Raw genomic sequence first — 18093 nt, forward strand, 5'->3', positions numbered from 1 at the left:
TCAGACTTAACTGTCTGTTGCCTGGGAGACGGTGACATCTGACATGTAAGACAACAATGCAGCTCATGTAAAACAGATGGTCTGGGCCCACTTGAGTTTTTTAAATGTTCAGAAAAGATTCACTCCTCAAAGATAAGCGAATTTTAAAATTACACTCAAAAGGACAAATAAGTAGACAAGTAAATAAAAAATGTGTTTATTATTATATACATATTATTTATGCGTCAGATATTGTACCTACTTTTTAATATATTATTTTTGTGCGGTAGTTATTCTGTCTTCCGTTAGGAACTTCTGAAGCCGGAACAGTTTATCCTTTTCGGGGGAGATAGTTTGTGGCGGACCACCGCCGGCCATATTTCCGCTAATAACAACCCTAGCTAGCCAACCCAATGATTGTTTTGTGCTAGCAACTGTGCTTCGGTGCACTTTGGAAACCATCATGGAGGAGTGTGATGAAAAGAACATTTAATTTACTGATAAGTATTCAATAATCTCTGGTAATAAAAGCGAAACAGAACAAAAATAACCCAAAAACCCTCCGATCGGCCAGCGTACTGCGATAGCCACTTGCTTTGCTCCTTTAGCATGTAGCCTGCTTATGAATTGTGGTCGGCTGTCATTAACATCTTTAGAATAATTAGTGTGTTCCCAATAGGTTTACAGACAAGTAAATGTAAACTCTGGTGTAATCATGTTTCAAGCGATCATTTCCTGACCGGTAAGCTTTGAAAAGATTTTCGTCGCGTGAGTAATGTATAATACATAATTATTAATGTGTCTCATTAGATATACTTCATTTGATATGTTTTCCCCACCATCCTTGCAGTTTAGCATTCACCACAGGCCTACAAGATGAAGATGTTCTCAGTGGCTCACAAGACTGTCTTTGTGGTGGACCACTGTCCCTACATGGCTGAGTCCAGTCGCCAGCAGGTGGAGTGTGATGTGCTGACCAAGAGCCGAGGCCAAGGAGTCATCCCTTTGGCCCCAGTGTCCAAATCCCTGTGGACGTGCGCCGTGGAGTGCTCTATGGAGTACTGCCGCATCCTGTATGACATTTATCCACTGGACAAACTGGTTAGTGAGTTGTTCTGGTTCCTTACGACAATGGGAGGCCAGATGCTTTCATTTAAAATCTATATTTCTTTACAGATTAATTACATTGTGAGTGACTCAGAGTTCCACCTCTTGAATAGCTGGAAACGTGATTACCAAAGCACTCATGAGGTTAGTTACGTCCCTTTTATTTTAGAAAAATCTCATGGGAAAACACCACAAAAATGATTGCATCTGAAACAATGATCATCTCAAAACGCCACAGACAGGCTAAGGAATACCATCGCTGTAGCTTTGTTATAACCATATAAGCAACTGATATTATAACACAAATGGTGGAGCAACACATGTAAACAGACAATACACAGGAATCACAGGCATGTATCCCTTCTCCTTTGTGAAATAAGAATATTACTGCAGCTAACTAAGTCGATTGTGAAACTCTTCGTGTGTCTATGTCTGTCCAGATGGACCAGTACAATGTACATTGACTTGAAGCAAAACAATGTGGCAAAAACGATTTTATTCTTTACATGTTTATCTCTCACATCAAAGCACAGTGTTTGGGAATCACTGCATTAAACGCAAGCCCGCTATTTTGTACAAATTCAAATGTGGACTATATGTAGTTCCATTTCCTTTGTTTCCTTGTCCGACAGCTCATGTCATCTCTGGCCGCGGTGGGGCCACCCAACCCGCGCGAAGACCCCGAGTGCTGCAGCATCCTGCACGGGCTGGTGGCGGCGGTGGAGTCGCTGTGCAAGATCACCGAACTGCAGCACGAGAAGCGCATCGCCCTGATGGACACGGCCGAGAGGGTCGCCAACAGGGGTCGTATTATCTGTCTAACGAATGCTAAGAGGTAGACATGACAGTGATAGAAAGTTCATCATTATTATCGTCAACCAAAAAATTAAAAGTACTATATACATTACATATCGTAATTTGTTGAATTTTGCAGTGACACTCACGTGCGCATGTTGGAAGACTGCATTCAGGAGACCATCTTGGAGCAAAACAAGCTAGCAGCAGGATCAGACAGGTCAGTTTGTTTCTTTTTATAGCTATTGTCGGTCTCTTTTTTTTTTTTACATCACAAAAACCTGGCATTTGAACTTCTTTACATACATACATATTTAATATACAGTATATTATTGGCTCTTTCAGGCTGATGGGCATCCAGCAGTGTGAGCTGGTCCTCATTCACATTTACCCCCAGGGGGATGACACGCTGGTGTCGGACCGGGCCAAGAAAGAGGTGGATGCTTCAAAGTCTTCTTTTTTATATATTTATATCACGGCATTTATTTTTTGAATTTCTCCGTCTCTCAGGTGTCGCCTCTGCTGACCAGCGAGGTCCACAGCGTCCGCGCAGGAAGACACTTGGCCACCAAGCTCAACATTCTGGTGCAGCAGCACTTCGACTTGGCCTCCACCACCATCACTAACATCCCCATGAAGGTAAGCGCCCTTGAACCCCCGGCGTCCATACTCACATACACATTCAAATATGCCTTTGCTTTGTAAACATGTTCTCACAAGCCGCATGCATTGCACCACTCACGTCTGCTTTGAGTTCTCACTCTTTTTGCTTGCCCGCTCTCTACTCGCGAGCCCCTCCTCACCTCCAACGACTAACTTCACGCTCTTTTTTTTTTTTTTTTTTCGTTTTGTACATCTCACCTGCATGTCGATGCGACTGAACCCTGCTGCTGGTTTCATGCTGTATTTTCTGTTTTGATAGCCCACATTAAATGTTTGCGAACAGGTTAGTACTTGATTCTCACACACACACGCACGTGCGGAGGAAGGGGCAGAGTCCGAGTCATGTGTCGTCTCTTTTTGTTGTGTGAGTGGTTGTGTGTGTGTATGACCTGCGAGACGTTTAAGAACAGACAACTCTGGTCTCACTGACTTTATTGTTTTGTTTTTAATACAGTGGTACCTTAAGTTATGAGTTGAATTCATTCCGTGATAAGCTTGTAACGCAATTTACTTGTACAGTGAACCTTGGGTTACAGATTCTATTTGTTCCGTGACCCGGTTCCCAAACCGAAATGTTCTCAAACTGAGGTATTGTTTCCCATTGAAGTGAATTGAAACTCAGTGAATCCATTCCAACCGCAGAGCGATGTTATTCATTCATTCATCTTCCGTTACACTTATCCTCACTAGGGTCGCGGGTGTGCTGGAGCCTATCCCAGCTATCTCCGGGCGACAGGCGGGGCTTGCCCTATAGAGCAATTTTAAAATTGATGTCAGACCTGTTAATTGTGAGAATCGTCAGTGGCCCATTCATTCTCAATGGGAGTTATTTTGGGAGTTTCTAAAAAAAAATAAAAAATTGGTCCAATCTGAGTACGGCCGAGACACATTTTTTGATACCACATTTGTTCAGATGTTAAACAATGTGGGCTGTACCACTGGAGTTGCTAAAAAGGAAATGACCTATTCAAACTGTTTTTTTGTTTGTAGCAAATAAATTGTGTGATCATTTAAATCACTGCCACCAGTGTTGTCTCTTCTTCACCCTTAAATCTGTTCAGTGTCTGTGTGTTCCTCCTTCACTCTTCCACTTACAGTCCCGACCAATCCCCCACTGTGTTATCCTGATTACATCACTTAAGTGTTGAAACACACCTTTAGCTCTTAGCATATAGCTTACCCTCCCCTTCCACCCCAGAGTGTAAAAGAAATCCACCTCGCATAACCAGAACATGAAATCAGCAGTGTGTGAGAATTTGTATTTTGTTATTAGACGGGATACTAACGTGTTGTATTTGTTTGTGTCTCTTCTGCGGACGGACAGGAAGAGCAGCACGCCAACACGTCGGCCAATTACGACGTGGAGCTCCTGCATCACAAGGACGCCCACATGGAGTTCTTTAAAAGTGGTGAGTAAAATGAAACAGGTCATAACTCTTAAGAAGACAAACTATTCATTCTGTCACTTTTTTTTTTGCGGCACAGGAGACTTGCATATGGCCGGCACCAGCACGCGGGAAAATGGACTCAAAGAAACGGTCACATTGAAATGGTGCACGCCGCGGACCATCTCCATAGGTGCGTTCAAGTCAAATGGGAGATGGAATTGTTTTGAAAATGTGTAATGACTCAATTACTTTTTTTTTTTTTAAACCGCATTCAGAACTGCATTATTGCACGGGAGCTTATCGCATCTCCCCCACTGACGTCAACAGTCGTCCTTCGTCATGTCTGACCAACTTTCTCCTCAATGGTAAGTCGCAGAGTCCAAAACGTGCCTTGGCTCAATAACAGTTTGCAAACACCATCTTAGACAGACGGGTGATGTCAATTGCGACTGAGTTTTGCCTAAGGCAGTGATTCTCAAAGTGTGGTAGTACTCTAGTGGTACATAAGTATCTCTAGTATCTGTAGTGGTACATAAAAGAGTCACTGCCTAAGTACAGTTCATTTGTATTCAACTTTTTAGCAGTACAATACATTTTCTTGCTGCCAATTTGGTCAATTTGATTTTTTTATAAATCAATACTATTGGTCATTCCCAACAAACTATTAACGAAACAAACTGTTTTTTGTTTTGTTTTTTGTTTTGTTATATACTTTAAAATTGTAGTTTTGCAGGTGCAGTGACAATTTGCATATAATCTTGAAGAAACATTCAATTTTAAACAAAAATTTGTTGGTAAACGTTTATGTGCAATACGTTTGCATTTAACAATTGGTTCTTGTTCGCTCCAGGTCGATCGGTGCTCCTGGAGCAGCCGAGGAAGTCGGGGTCAAAGGTCATCAGCCACATGCTCAGCTGCCACGGAGGAGAGATCTTCCTGCACGTGCTCAATAACAACCGTTCCATGCTGGAGGACCCGCCCTCCATCAGTGAGGGCTGTGGCGGCCGAGTGACAGACTATCGCATCACTGTGCGTTTATTACAAAAACACAGCCCAAAGATCTCCTGTTTTTTTTAAATTCCTTTCGTCTCTTTCAGGACTTTGGCGAGTTCATGAAGGAAAACCGCCTGACTCCCGTTTCCGAGGCCTCCCATCATCCGGCGGCGAAGCTGCCAGCGGAGCGGGCCAAAGCTCAGCTTGAACGCCACACGCGTTACTGGCCCATGATCATCTCCCAGACCACCATTTTCAACATGCAGGCAGTGAGCACATCATCCCTCACCTTTCTCACAATAATCAATGGGGCATCCTTTGGCATGTGTTCCCATCTGCTAAGGTGGTTCCTCTGGCTAACCTGATCGTGAAAGAGGCTCTGACTGAGGAGGACGTTCTCACCTGCCAGAAGACCGTCTACAACCTGGTGGACATGGAGAGGAAAAACGACCCGCTTCCTATCTCCACTGTGGGTTCCAGAGGCAAAGGCCCCAAGAGGTCGGTTTGTGTACAACTTCCTGTGTATCGTTTTTTTTTTTTTTTTTTTTTAAACACTACTCACAAAAAGTTAGGGATCAAGACGCAAAGAGTGAGATGTTGAAATGTTTTGCTTACACGGCCGACAGTCAGGGCAAGCCGAAAGATACTATAAACTAAACCGCACAGACCACAGGAGGGAGCGGTATGGCCAAACAGCTCACTGAGGGTGACACATTGAAACAACTCCCCCCCCCCCCCCCCAAACAGAAGTCTTAACGAGTATGAATCATTTTGTGACAAGCAAACCTGTGCCCCAGTGGTTGCATTTGACGAGGCAATTCATCAATTGTGTTGTTTGAAGATGAGTGGAGGCAAGCACTCACCCACCAACTACACAGCTGCACTATAACCTTTACAAGTGAACTTGTTTGAGTAGTGTTTATCAACCTGAATGAGATTTGTTCCCCGCAGAGACGAGCAGTACCGTATAATGTGGAACGAGCTGGAGACTTTAGTGAAAACCCACGCCGGGGCCACCGACAGGCACCAGAGGGTCCTGGAATGCATCGTCGCCTGCCGCAGTAAACCTCCCGAGGAAGAGGAGAGGAAGAAGCGAGGAAGGAAGAGGGAGGACAGGGAAGACCGGGCAGAGAAAAACGTGGCCAAGGATGTCGAGGACAAAAGCTGGAAGGACTCAGAAAGGTGACTCACTTTCACATGTGTGTGTGGGCAAACAGGTAACTGTGACTTCTTTGTTTTTAGGGTGAAAAGTGTGCCGGATAAAGAGGATCAGGAGTCGGAAGTCATCAAGGATTCACCGGACTCACCAGAGCCCCTCATCAAGAAACCCCGCCTGGCCACTGACGAGGTTGAAGCACCAGAGGGCGCAAAAGGTAATTGAATCAGGGTGGTTGTGTTTTCTTTCTCAACCTTGAGTGAGCCATTTTAGATGTATTTTTATTGGAAGTGTCATCTAAACTTGATGCCTTGTGTCGCCACAGGTCCCGTCTCGCTCCTCTCTCTGTGGACCAATCGGATCACTGCCAAGTCCAGGAAGCGCCGGGAGTTAATAGGCAGAGCGCGCTCAGTCAACAGCAAGTTCGAGCTGTACCAGCACCTCAAAGATGAAAACGGGTGAGTTGGGAATCGACTCTCAAATAGATAAAATCAACTCACATGTGCTCGGATGTTGCATTAATGGACATTTTCTCTGTTTACAGAATGGACATTCATGAAAATGGCAAGGCGTCCAGATGATACTTTTCCAACAAGCAGCGGTGCCTCTGTATGTTTTAAATTTGGCTGTCAGTCACGCCCTAAAAGCACGACTTGCCAGTGAAATGAAAGGAAGAATTTACATTTTTTTTAACCATTTTTGTAAATATGCCATTCTTGAATTGTATATTGCAATAAAAGCACACAAAAGAGAACGCTGGAATACATTAAGATGATGCTCACTTTTTATTACACACCCTACATGTAGCTCATTAACAATCAGTTTACAGAAAAACAGTCTCACGATGTTATCTGGCTTAACTAACTCACAAAACTAAGTTTTGATGTTTTGATGTATTAGAGAGTGAATATACGGCGTGAAATTGTACGCAAACATATATGGCAGTAGTATGCATGTAAGTGGAACATCATTAGTCGGAATTATATGGAAGCAACAATGAGAAGGAAGTCACTGGAGATTGGAAAAAAATTAGGTAAATGTCACAGTAAACAGACTGGAAGCAAACATCAAAATGACAGGAGCAGTTGGGAGCTAGTCTATTACAGATGTTTTTATTTTTATAGTTTTATAAATTGAGTGACAATTGGGATTAATTTAACAAAATAGATGTATCAACTTGCTGTGACGTCATTATCAACCAAATTCGGACTTCCGTGCAAAAAAAAGTTTGGTTATTTTTGTTAGTTAAATTATGATGCGATTTTATAATGTGTGTGTATGTGGTTTTTTTTTTTTAAGAAAAGAAATTCGAGATCGAAGTGATTTCATGTAGGCATCCGTCTTGGTTTTCCAACTTGCTGTGATCTGATATTAGACTCTAAACTTTGATTTACGGGGAGAAAGTAAAAGTAAAAAAAAAATGGCGTGATATTGTAATCTAAATGTATATATTTTTAAAGTGTGTTACAAAAACTGTTTTCACAACGTCAAGTCATTTCACGGAGGCTGCCATCTTGGGTTGTCGACGTCCCTGACGTCATCGTACCTCACCAAATTTGGATTTACGGTGGAAAACGAAACGTTACGCCTCCTTCTTCTTCGACCCCACCCGTGTTGTACCGCGTCTCTAAAGTCTCAACTTGGTCCAAAGTGTACTGAACGGTTGGTCAGTGTTGCGAAATTCACCTAAGAATGTACGCGGGACGGCGCCGTTAAGCTGCTGTGACTTCCAGACAATAAGCGAAAACTTTCGCTTTAGAGAGGCTAAAATGGAGAACGACATCCTGGAGATGGAGTCGCTCTCTGACGCCGAGGAGCTGGAGGCAGATGCCCGCTTGGAAATGATCGCAGAAGACGTCGGTGAGACAGACACTGGAGCTGATTTTTAATACTACTTTTGTTTGTTTAGTTTGGGAAGCTTAGTCGCAAAAGTGGCCACACAGGCGCACATATGGCAAAAGGGAAGCCCATGCCAACTCTCCATGAGTCATGACTTAAAACTGTGTTGAAATCAGTTTGCATTGCAATTTGCAGTGTTTTGAACTGTGTTGTTGTGACTTGCTGGCAACGCAAACTTGTGGTTTTCCCTAGCTTGGGCGTGTCTCCATGCCCGTCATAATTAAATCAATAAATAAACCAGCCCTTTCGTGTTCCTCAGGGATGTCACATGGGCCCGCTGACATTTTCTGGGATGTTGTGGTTCTGCTAAGCAACAGCTCGTTTGTTGTTGCTTCCATTCCTTGAGTGGAACCGCACTGCATCGTAGAAGTGGGCGAGAATGAAGTCCAACCTGTCTTTCAAGGGGAAACTTTTGTTGTGGGTTTGTGTGTTTGCTTTACGGCCATGTCACAATAGTAGATACATCTAATCAATCAGTCTCGTCCATCTATTTTCTATAGACTTGTCTGGGATACACCTGCACTGGTACCCGAATCTCTCGACTGTGAGGCAGACATGCTAAACACAATTTCACCGTGCTGCCCTTACACATAACATATTTGTTGAACGTGCATATCATATTTTGGGCGATGTCATCAATGTGTTGGTTCTATTTTCCGAAATGGAACAAATTTAAAAATTGGAATGCAGAAATCCGGCGGCACGGTGGACGACTGGTTAGAGCGTCAGCCTCACAGTTCTGAGGACCCGGGTTCAATCCCCGGCCCCGCCTGTGTGGAGTTTGCATGTTCTCCCCGTGCCTGCGTGGGTTTTCTCCGGGCACTCCGGTTTCCTCCCACATCCCAAAAACATGCATTAATTGGAGACTCTAAATTGCCCGTAGGCATGACTGTGAGTGCGAATGGTTGTTTGTTTCTCTGTGCCCTGCGATTGGCTGGCAACCAGTTCAGGGTGTACCCCGCCTCCTGCCCGATGACAGCTGGGATAGGCTCCAGCACGCCCGCGACCCTAGTGAGGAGAAGCGGCTCGGAAAATGGATGGAATGCAGAAATCCAGAATCTGTCCATCAGCATAAATTGTGCTCCTCTATCACATGCATTATTTGAATTTTTCAGCTTGTGTTGTATCTGATGAGATTTTTTCAGAAGCACCGCATGAAGTGGCTCCTTTTGCACCAATTTTGACAGGCACCTCTCAAAAGGAGGATATTATCGACCCCAATGTCAGTTAGTGCACTTTGCTTTAATGACTCATCAATTATTCACACCCAGACTTTGGGAGCATTATTAAGACTGAAAGCATGGAGATACAAAGTACAGTGTTGTTCCTTTTTTGTGATATCGAACCAAAACCACACAATAAAAAAAGTGTGACCCTCGCTGCTGGAACACAGGCAGGAAGTACCATTCACAATGGGGAGGGCATCAAACCAGCCTTGCTGCGTGTCTAAAATAAATAACACTCTAAGAATGCATATGTTGCATCGTTGTTCTCTGTGGGATTATTATCTGTCAGCTGGATGCGCTCGAGAGGAAGTGGTGAGGCCTCTGTAGATAATCATATTTAGTTGAGATTGCAGACATGACAACCATACACCACCCACCCAAAGCAAAAATTAGAAAGGATTTAACGTTGCGTTCCTACACGATTTCAATCTATCCATCATTTTTATATTTTTTTAACCTTTGGTTTCCTTCTACAGTCTACCCTGAGGAGTTTCTACCAACATATCACAGTATTATAGAAGGTTCGACGGTAACTAAAGTGCAACTGGTGAGTCTGGCATATTCCATATTTCCATAGTACAGGTGTGACTCAATAAATTGGAATGTCATATATACTGTAAATATAAAATAAGATGCTGCAGTATCGTTCTACATCAGTAAACCCACTGTAATAACCACACTGTTGAAAGCAGCTGCACGTGCTTTGTCATGTTTTATTGTTTGAGTGGAGGTGGAGGACGGGTGTCGTAATGTTTGCACATGCCACATCACCCGCGTAAACTGCGACCACACTTAAAACCCTCAGCGCCATATCAGCGTGTCGCAGGACACGGGGCAGCCGTCCTCTCCTCCCCGACATGTACGAAGTCATGGAGAAAGAGGAGTACGCGTTCCAGCCCGCCGACTTACCCGACGGGCCGCGCTTTTGCCCGCAGGCCGAGTTCAACGACAAGCCCGATTCGCTGTTCTTCAACGACGGCGTCCGGCGCATCGACTTCATCCTGGTCTACGAGGATGAGGACAGGAAGGAGTTTGAGAAGCGACATACGTTTGCACGCCGAAAGGTAATTTTGCGGAACTCTACTGAGTAATGGCCTGCTGTATTTTATCCGCATGTGCTATACCAGTAGTTCTCAAAGTGTGGCTACACGAGTTGTCTCTGGTGGCGAAAGAATCGCTGAATTAAAAATAAAAATTACATTTAAAACATGCATTACGGTTTATAATTTTTAATCCAGTACACTACATTTTTTACTTTTCATGCACAGTATGCTTTTGTATTTTTCAAGTACCGTACGTTTTTTAAGTAGTGCAGTTCAGTTGTATTTAACTTTAAGTACAGGAGGCTACAATGCATTTCTACTCCATCTTTAAGAGCTTTTTTTTTTTTAATTACATTTTTTATTTTCCTACGTTTAAGTCTAGTGTTAATGTTCAAACTGCAATGTTACTTTACTACGACTACTAATGTTACTAGTGGTACTCGTGTTCTCTCTATTGGTATGCAAAAGAATCAATAAAAAAAATACATTTACAACATATAAAACATGCAATTCAATCAAATATATTAGAATGAAGCTATGCATGCAGCCTGTTTTTTTTTTTTATTATTCCAGTATAGTAAATTTTTTTACTTTTCAAGTTCGCTACATTTTATTAAGTACAGTGCTGTTGTATTTAACTTTTAAGGACAGTAGGCTATAATACATTGGCATCAAAATTCCAACAACATTTTAGAATGTATTTCACCAAGCTTCACAAATACAAATACATACACTGTTGTTTGAATGCGGTTAAGCATATTGTAACGCACAAAAGGCCTTTTCATTGCCAGTGAATGTCATTTTTCAACGTGAAAAAAGTCAAACATTAAACTTAAGTTTAACATTAAACTTAGTGACTGTAGTTTTTGAACATCTCGTTATTATTCAAGATATTATTAGACTATGAATCTATGTCAAATATTTGGGAACGCATTATATGGTAATCTCGTAGAATCCATCAATAAATAGTAAAAAAAAAAAAAAAGCTGTAAATGTAACCTGCATTATTATTATTTGATTGTATTTCTTCACTGAAGTAGATATAATCACTCTAAACCGCAGCCACAATTAATCAAAATTGAGCATTTTTATTTTTCATAAAAGCCCCTTTTTTATATGCAATTCTTATTTTAGAGCTAAATTGTTTAGGTGGCGGCACGGTGGCCGACTGGTTAGAGCGTCAGCCTCACAGTTCTGAGGACCCGGGTTCAATCCCCGGCCCCGCCTGTGTGGAGTTTGCATGTTCTCCCCGTGCCTGCGTGGGTTTTCTCCGGGTACTCCGGTTTCCTCCCACATCCCAAAAACATGCATGAATTGGAGGCTCTAAATTGCCCGTAGGCATGACTGTGAGTGCGAATGGTTGTTTGTTTGTATGTGCCCTGCGATTGGCTGGCAACCAGTTCAGGGTGTACCCCGCCTCCTGCCCGATGACAGCTGGGATAGGCTCCAGCACGCCCGTGACCCTAGTGAGGAAAAGCGGCTCAGAAAATGGATGGATGGATTGTGTAGGTGGGTATACCCATTGTAGCGTCCTGTGAGTGTACAGTCGAAACCTATGCGTTTCAATAACTATTGACTCTGGACTACTATTTGCACAGGGAGTTTTAGTTTACATCAGCTTAAATGTGTCACAGCCATTCATATTTATGGAGTAGCTCTTTTTTTTTAATGCTATCTTAAATCCCTGCCAGGACATAAATGAACAGAATCACACTCATACAGTATGTTCTATTGCTGTATTTCACAACTGGGTGGTGCACAGTAGGTATTGTCGAATGCTCGTGAGCTCTGTTTATACCTGCAGTGTTGCGAAATGCATGCCCACAAGGTGATCTCATGACAAGTTTTGCCATTCTGTATCTACTCCAGTCACTCGTGAGTGTGTCCATATCCAAATGCACCTCTTAAAGGGATTGCTTTGGATCAGGTCAGCCAAAACAAACATTGATGGTATTCCGTGTATGTTATGGCTTCTCATGGGAATGATAAGAAGACGTGGGAAAACGTCCTGGGTCCCGCTGAAAGCCACAAGATTAAGGGCATCCCAGAATGCACTACTCAAATGAGTACTTATGAAGTCAATTGTTGTATTTGTGCAGCATAATAAAGTGTCTTCCTGGTCTGCAGAGACGGCGGGAATACTTTGAGGCCAGCCTGATGAAAATGGGAATGGAGTTAGAGGCGACACGATCTGTGAGTGGATTCTTTTAGGTTTGGTTGTTTGTTTGTTTGTGTGTGATTTTTCTGTGTGCAAGTTGTGGTAGAACCCAAGGGTGGACAAAGTTTGAAGTCGTAAAGATGGGCCAAGTCATTCATAGATGGTTAAAATGTGTATGTTAAATATGTGAAATTGTTTATTTTCATTATTAATCCATGCTCATTTTTTTATTATTTTATCATATTTTATATTTATAAGTAATTTAATTCTAACTAATTAACCTGTTTTTGTTTTATTATTTAAAAATAAAACAACCAGTTATTTTTTGAGCAATTTAAATAAATAATTACATTTAAATGTACCTATTTTGTGGCCAAATGGCTAAATTAATGTAGCATATAAAATATTTTATTTTGATAATAAAATGCAACGTAAAGTGCAATGCCACGTCGATCCAGGTGGCGGACGACAACCTGATGTTCGTCAAAGTGCACATGCCGTGGGACACGCTGTGCACGTACGCCGAGGTGCTGCACATCAAGCTGCCCATCCAGCCCAACGACCTGTCGTCGCAGCGCTCGCCGTGGTGGCACTGGCTGTCGGTGGTCACCAAGCCCTTCTACCCGGACGAGAGCCTCATCACCAAGGAGGCCGAGTTCTTCACCGCCCCCTTCGAGAAAGACCGTCTGGAGTACTTCTACGTCAAGGACAAGGACCTTTTCTTCACATCATCCATGAGGAACAGGATGGTGAGCTCGCACTTGAAATGATCATTTTGAGCATCACAATGAAGGACAACGACGCTGTCTTCCAGACTTATTACATTTTGAGTCGAGCTCCCTATGAGATACGAGGCAGCGTGAAGAAGTTTGGCATCCGAAAACTGTTAGACGGCGGCGTTTACAAAGCTGCGTACCCGCTCCACGACGTAAGTGTTGACCGTCACCTGTGGGTGTTCGCTCGCAGGACGTTTCCTGGAGGTTCATCCCGTGTCATGTGTTGATCCAGTGCAGGTTCAATGTGAAGTCCCAAGAAGAAGGCTGCCCCAACGAGAGATTCCGCCTCTACAAAGAATGGGCACACCCCAAAAGCTTCTACAAGATGCAGCCACTAGTCCTCATAAGGTGACATCATTCATATGTGCGCTCAACCGGTGATTCTCAACCAGGTGTGCTGTCTGAAAATGATTTATTTATCACAAATGATGTATCTTTGTTCATCTGTCTATGCCAGGATAATTAAATGCTCTTTGAGGAAATGGCAGAAATTACAGTTAACCTGTGTATCCACCTGTTGCCATTCGTACAACATAATACAGTGGAACATCAGTTTACAAAGAACCCAGTTTTTATTCACAACATTTCGGGAGAAAAAACATCTTCAGGCACTATGTTCGGTTCACAAACGGTCTTGGCATGGTGGTGTGCCATGGGATTTTTCCAATGTCCAATATGTGCCTTGGCTCAATAGAAGTTGGGAAACACTGCTCTACAATTGTTCCACAGGAAGTACTACGGCGAGAAGATTGGAATTTATTTCGCCTGGTTGGGCTTCTACACCATCATGTTGGCTCTGGCTGCTGTTGTGGGTCTCAGTTGTTTCATATACGGATACAAAACGCAAGAAACCAGCACGTGGAGGTACTCGTCACAAGTACATAAAGAGAGTCTTAATCTCTACTGTGTGCTAATTCCAGCTATTCCTTAACAACGACATCTGCTGTCTCGTGTGTTTGCAGCAAAGAGGTCTGCGACCCAAACATTGGAGGCAAAATAGTGATGTGCCCGCAGTGCGACCAGGAGTGCAAATACTGGCGGTTAAACAGCACTTGTGAAGCGTCAAAGGTCAATATACTGTATACATCTCTTTGTCTGTTGATGGGTCATATTATTCCCCCCAAAATATATTTAGGTACAAAAAGTAAGTTAGGGATATTGGTCTTAAACTTGATTCTTTTGTTTTGTAGAAACTGTGCATATTTGACAATTTCGGCACTCTGGTGTTTGCAGTTTTCATGGCAATCTGGGGTAAGTCTCTGATTTGAGTGTTGTTGTCATTGTTTTTTTTCCCCCCAAACATTACTCAGGCGTTATTCTAATCAGCAGATGTGTCTGTCTTGGTCTCCTCGCTGCAGTGACGCTGTTCCTGGAATTTTGGAAGCGCTACCAGGCCGAGCTGGAATACCAGTGGGACACTGTGGAGTTCCTGGAGCAGGAGGAGCCGCCCCGGCCAGAATATGAGGCCAAGTGTATATACGAGAGGAAAAACCCAGTCACAGGGGTGATTTTCAGTCCTTTTGTCATCTCAGTTTGGTTGCAATGGTTCAAAGTTACAGTAGTTTTATGTCTGTGCGTGTGTCTGTGTGATTTAGATGAAAGAAAAAGTGCCATACACAACCTGTGGACGATGCATTCGGGTGTCAATAGGAATAGGGACAGTTTTATTCTGGGTAATATAATTCTTTCAAGGTTGTTCCTTTAAGTCAAAATCCATCATGTTAAAGTTTGAATCTTTGCGTCACAGATCCTGCTAATTGTGGCGTCCATCGTGGCCATCACCGTGTACCGCCTGGCCGCCTTCTTCGCCTTCTCGGCCAGGCTGCGAGCGCAGGACCTGAAGGAGCTGGAACCCCTCAAGGAGTACGTGACGCCGCAGATGGCCACGTCGGTCACGGCCTCGCTCATCAGCTTCGTGGTCATCATGATCCTTAACATGCTGTACGAGCGGGTCGCCATCTGGATCACCAACTTCGGTGAGTCGTCGTAATCGAAACGGAAATGTGAATGTTTACAGTGTTCCCTCGCTATATCGATATATTTCTTTCTCCTAACAGAGCTGCCAAGGACAAAGACTGACTATGAGAACAGCCTGACGCTCAAGATGTTCCTCTTCCAGTTTGTCAACTATTACTCGTCTTGTTTTTACATCGCTTTCGCCAAAGGGAAAGCCGTCGGTTATCCCGGACGACCCGTCTACCTCTTGGGAAAATACCGCAATGAGGAGGTAAGGTTCTTCTCCCTCTGTTTGCATGTTTACTGGTTGAACTGTTTTGGATTTGTGTTCTCGTTTTTTTATTTTTTATTATTCTGATTTTTTTAAATTAGTGTGATCCTGGTGGATGTCTGATTGAACTGACCACCCAGCTGTCAATCATCATGGGCGGTAAAGCCATCTGGAACAACATTCAAGAGGTCCTATTACCGTAAGAAATCAAAAATGCACGACGAGCCGATACCGCTATAGCAGCTCAGCTGAACTATGACCTCCACCCCGTGCGTCTCGCAGGTGGGTGAAAAATTTGATCTTCCGCCACTGCACGCGTGCGTCGTCGCAGAAGGTGATTCCTCGCTGGGAGCAGGACTACCAGCTTCAGTCCATGTCCAACCTGGGACTCTTCTATGAGTATCTGGAAATGGGTAAGAAGAAGTTGAAGCGTTCAAAAGCCCACAAGCACCATTTACACAAAGCAATATTAAATAATGCATGAAATGTTGTCTTGCTCACCTAAAAATAAGAACTAATGAGGACAACCGGTATGAAAAAAAATTATGGATGGATGGTATTAACTGTGCAGAATTATGCATAATGTCAGACATTAATACACTATAATAATACACTGTAGATATGAATATAGTGGTGTGTTTTTCCACTCACGCAGTCATCCAGTTTGGCTTCGTCACCCTTTTCGTGGCCTCCTTCCCCTTGGCTCCGGTCCTGGCGCTGGTCAACAACCTGTTCGAAATCCGCGTGGACGCCTGGAAAATCACCACGCAGTTCCGCCGCATCGTTCCGGAGAAGGCCCAGGACATCGGCGCCTGGCAGCCCATCCTTCAAGGCGTCGCCATCCTGGCCGTCGCCACCAATGTGAGCTCCCGTCCTAGTTTGCCGTCCTCAGCCGTACGACGTCATCAATTGCGGATTCATTTGAATTGTGCCCAGGCTATGATCATCGCCTTCACCTCCGACATGATCCCACGGCTGGTCTACTACTGGTCTTTCTCCGTGTACCCGTATGGAGAGCGCGATTCTCAAACCATGCAGGGCTACATCGAAAGCTCCCTGTCCATCTTCAACATCAGCGATTTCTCCAACTTCAGCAGGCCTCTGAGCGCGCCGTACAACATCAGTACCTGCAGGTACAAAGAGGACAACGCCATAAATAGCTTTTGTTTTATGGGACAGTTGTAACAGTGTTAAGGAAGGACCTTGAAACAGTCCTGTGAACTGTCTGTTTTCACACAATTTTGACAAAGTCAGGAGTAGAAAGTGCAGATATCTGTTTTCCAGTGTAGTGAGTGAAAAGTCAAAAGACAAATGCGTAATTGTGAAAAATGTAGGTACAATGAAGTATTTGTACTTTCTTACTTCTCACCGCACAAACAAACACATTTTTTTCCAGGTATCGAGATTTCCGCTACCCTCCTGGGCACCCTAAGGAGTACGAGTACAACATCTACTACTGGCATGTGATCGCTGCCAAAATGGCGTTTATAATTGTTGTCGAGGTAGGAACACAAGCAGCAAGTCTCAGACTCTAAGAAAAAATACCTTATCTTGAGTTACAAATGGATGTCTGTCGACAGCACATCGTTTACTTGACCAAGTTCATCCTGTCCTATGTCATCCCCGACGTGCCGTACGCCGTCAAAGAGCAAATGAAGCGGGAGAAGTACCTGACCCAGGTGATCCTGCATGAGACGAACCTCAAGCTGGTCACCAAGCGTTTGAAGCCGGCCCACGACGCCGCGCACAAGAACTCGGAGGGCAAGTCAGCGAACCAGGAAATTGAGCTGAATCTGGATTTTTGAAAATGCTTGCGAATGACTGAAAGTGAACAAAACTGACAATTTCAAAGATGATATAAGCAAGCAAGTTGGACAGTAAGGAGAAACACTGCTCATGTGTTGCGATTCAGAGAGAAGAATACAATGTAAAGTGTAAATTGGTGTTTCCGACAGGTCACGTGATAAGCTTTACTGTTAAATTCTGACATATTTCAGTATTATTGAAAGCCATAGAGAGACACTTTGTTTTTACTTTACAATCACATGCCAATCATCTCACAATATATACATACAATGAGTTCATTAGAAAAGCGCTGCATAATAGGAATAATCTGTTTTAGATGAGACATTCTTATTTTAGCAGCAAAATAGTCTGTGTGGCACATGTCACAAAATGTAATGTTTACATTACGTCTCTTTGCCACGGTTTTATTATGTTTCTGTCAAAATGATGAATTTTGTATTTGAAAACTCCATTTATTCTGCTGCACTTTTTTATGGACAGGGTTCCACTTATGTGACCACTGCTGCACAGTATTTTTAACTGCATGTTGGAACCTGTGTTAAAACAGTTATCTGCAATACCTCTGCTGTATTATTGCCATGCTTTATGATGGTACTATAACCACTATAAAGGGCCTCTCTCATTTGTATCTGTCTTTTATACAGACCTATTAAATTGTTCTATAAAGAAAATGTGTGCTTCAAGTCATTCTTGTCATGGGGTAATAAAACAAAATAGCTTCATCTTAGAAGTATTTATTATTGTTTTCATGGCTAATATTATTATTTTGATTTAACTAAATGTATGTGGCAGCTTTAGTTCACATTTTATACACTATAAAATGCGTTATTAAGATAAAATACTGTGTGTTTTCGCCAGTTTTCACATTTATGATCAG

General features: G+C 43.1%; 2 protein-coding genes across 3 annotated transcripts; both read left to right on the forward strand.

Moving 5' to 3' along the window:
- The first annotated feature begins 340 nt into the window (after positions 1–340).
- On the forward strand, positions 341–6851 carry ints13 (integrator complex subunit 13). Its single transcript, XM_061762814.1, has 16 exons — positions 341–1080; positions 1156–1230; positions 1719–1921; positions 2021–2101; positions 2227–2317; positions 2392–2520; positions 3869–3953; positions 4030–4122; positions 4208–4297; positions 4783–4961; positions 5030–5194; positions 5269–5423; positions 5877–6107; positions 6168–6298; positions 6407–6539; positions 6626–6851. The coding sequence occupies exons 1-16, from the start codon at positions 856–858 to the stop codon at positions 6660–6662; spliced, it is 2103 nt and encodes a 700-aa protein (XP_061618798.1). The 5' UTR covers positions 341–855; the 3' UTR covers positions 6663–6851.
- Positions 6852–7656: 805 nt separating this feature from the next.
- ano6 (anoctamin 6) lies at positions 7657–17887 on the forward strand. Of its 2 annotated transcripts, XM_061762805.1 has the most exons (20): positions 7657–7941; positions 9683–9753; positions 10142–10270; positions 12377–12442; positions 12866–13156; positions 13222–13335; positions 13416–13531; positions 13913–14047; positions 14146–14251; positions 14374–14434; positions 14542–14687; positions 14779–14856; positions 14931–15159; positions 15241–15410; positions 15512–15609; positions 15693–15823; positions 16066–16271; positions 16347–16543; positions 16807–16912; positions 16991–17887. In XM_061762805.1, the coding sequence occupies exons 1-20, from the start codon at positions 7851–7853 to the stop codon at positions 17213–17215; spliced, it is 2766 nt and encodes a 921-aa protein (XP_061618789.1). In that variant the 5' UTR covers positions 7657–7850; the 3' UTR covers positions 17216–17887. The 2 variants fall into 2 exon arrangements, with proteins under 2 accessions (XP_061618789.1, XP_061618790.1); XM_061762806.1 differs by lacking the exon at positions 7657–7941 and having other exon boundaries at positions 10012–10270.
- The last annotated feature ends 206 nt before the right edge of the window (positions 17888–18093 follow it).

Source organism: Phyllopteryx taeniolatus, chromosome 22 (assembly GCF_024500385.1).
Source record: "Phyllopteryx taeniolatus isolate TA_2022b chromosome 22, UOR_Ptae_1.2, whole genome shotgun sequence".
NCBI classification, from domain to species: domain Eukaryota; kingdom Metazoa; phylum Chordata; class Actinopteri; order Syngnathiformes; family Syngnathidae; genus Phyllopteryx; species Phyllopteryx taeniolatus.

Excerpts from the sequence above, each read along its gene's own strand:
- ints13 (XM_061762814.1), top strand. The coding sequence starts at position 856 with ATGAAGATGTTCTCAGTGGCTCACAAGACTGTCTTTGTGGTGGACCAC. Across the intron at positions 2,521-3,868 it reads TCACTAACATCCCCATGAAG|GAAGAGCAGCACGCCAACAC; the intron begins GTAAGCGCCCTT and ends GCGGACGGACAG. Across the intron at positions 3,954-4,029 it reads CATGGAGTTCTTTAAAAGTG|GAGACTTGCATATGGCCGGC; the intron begins GTGAGTAAAATG and ends TTTGCGGCACAG.
- ano6 (XM_061762805.1), top strand. The coding sequence starts at position 7,851 with ATGGAGAACGACATCCTGGAGATGGAGTCGCTCTCTGACGCCGAGGAG. Across the intron at positions 13,157-13,221 it reads CATCCATGAGGAACAGGATG|ACTTATTACATTTTGAGTCG; the intron begins GTGAGCTCGCAC and ends GCTGTCTTCCAG. Across the intron at positions 14,857-14,930 it reads TAGGGACAGTTTTATTCTGG|ATCCTGCTAATTGTGGCGTC; the intron begins GTAATATAATTC and ends TTTGCGTCACAG.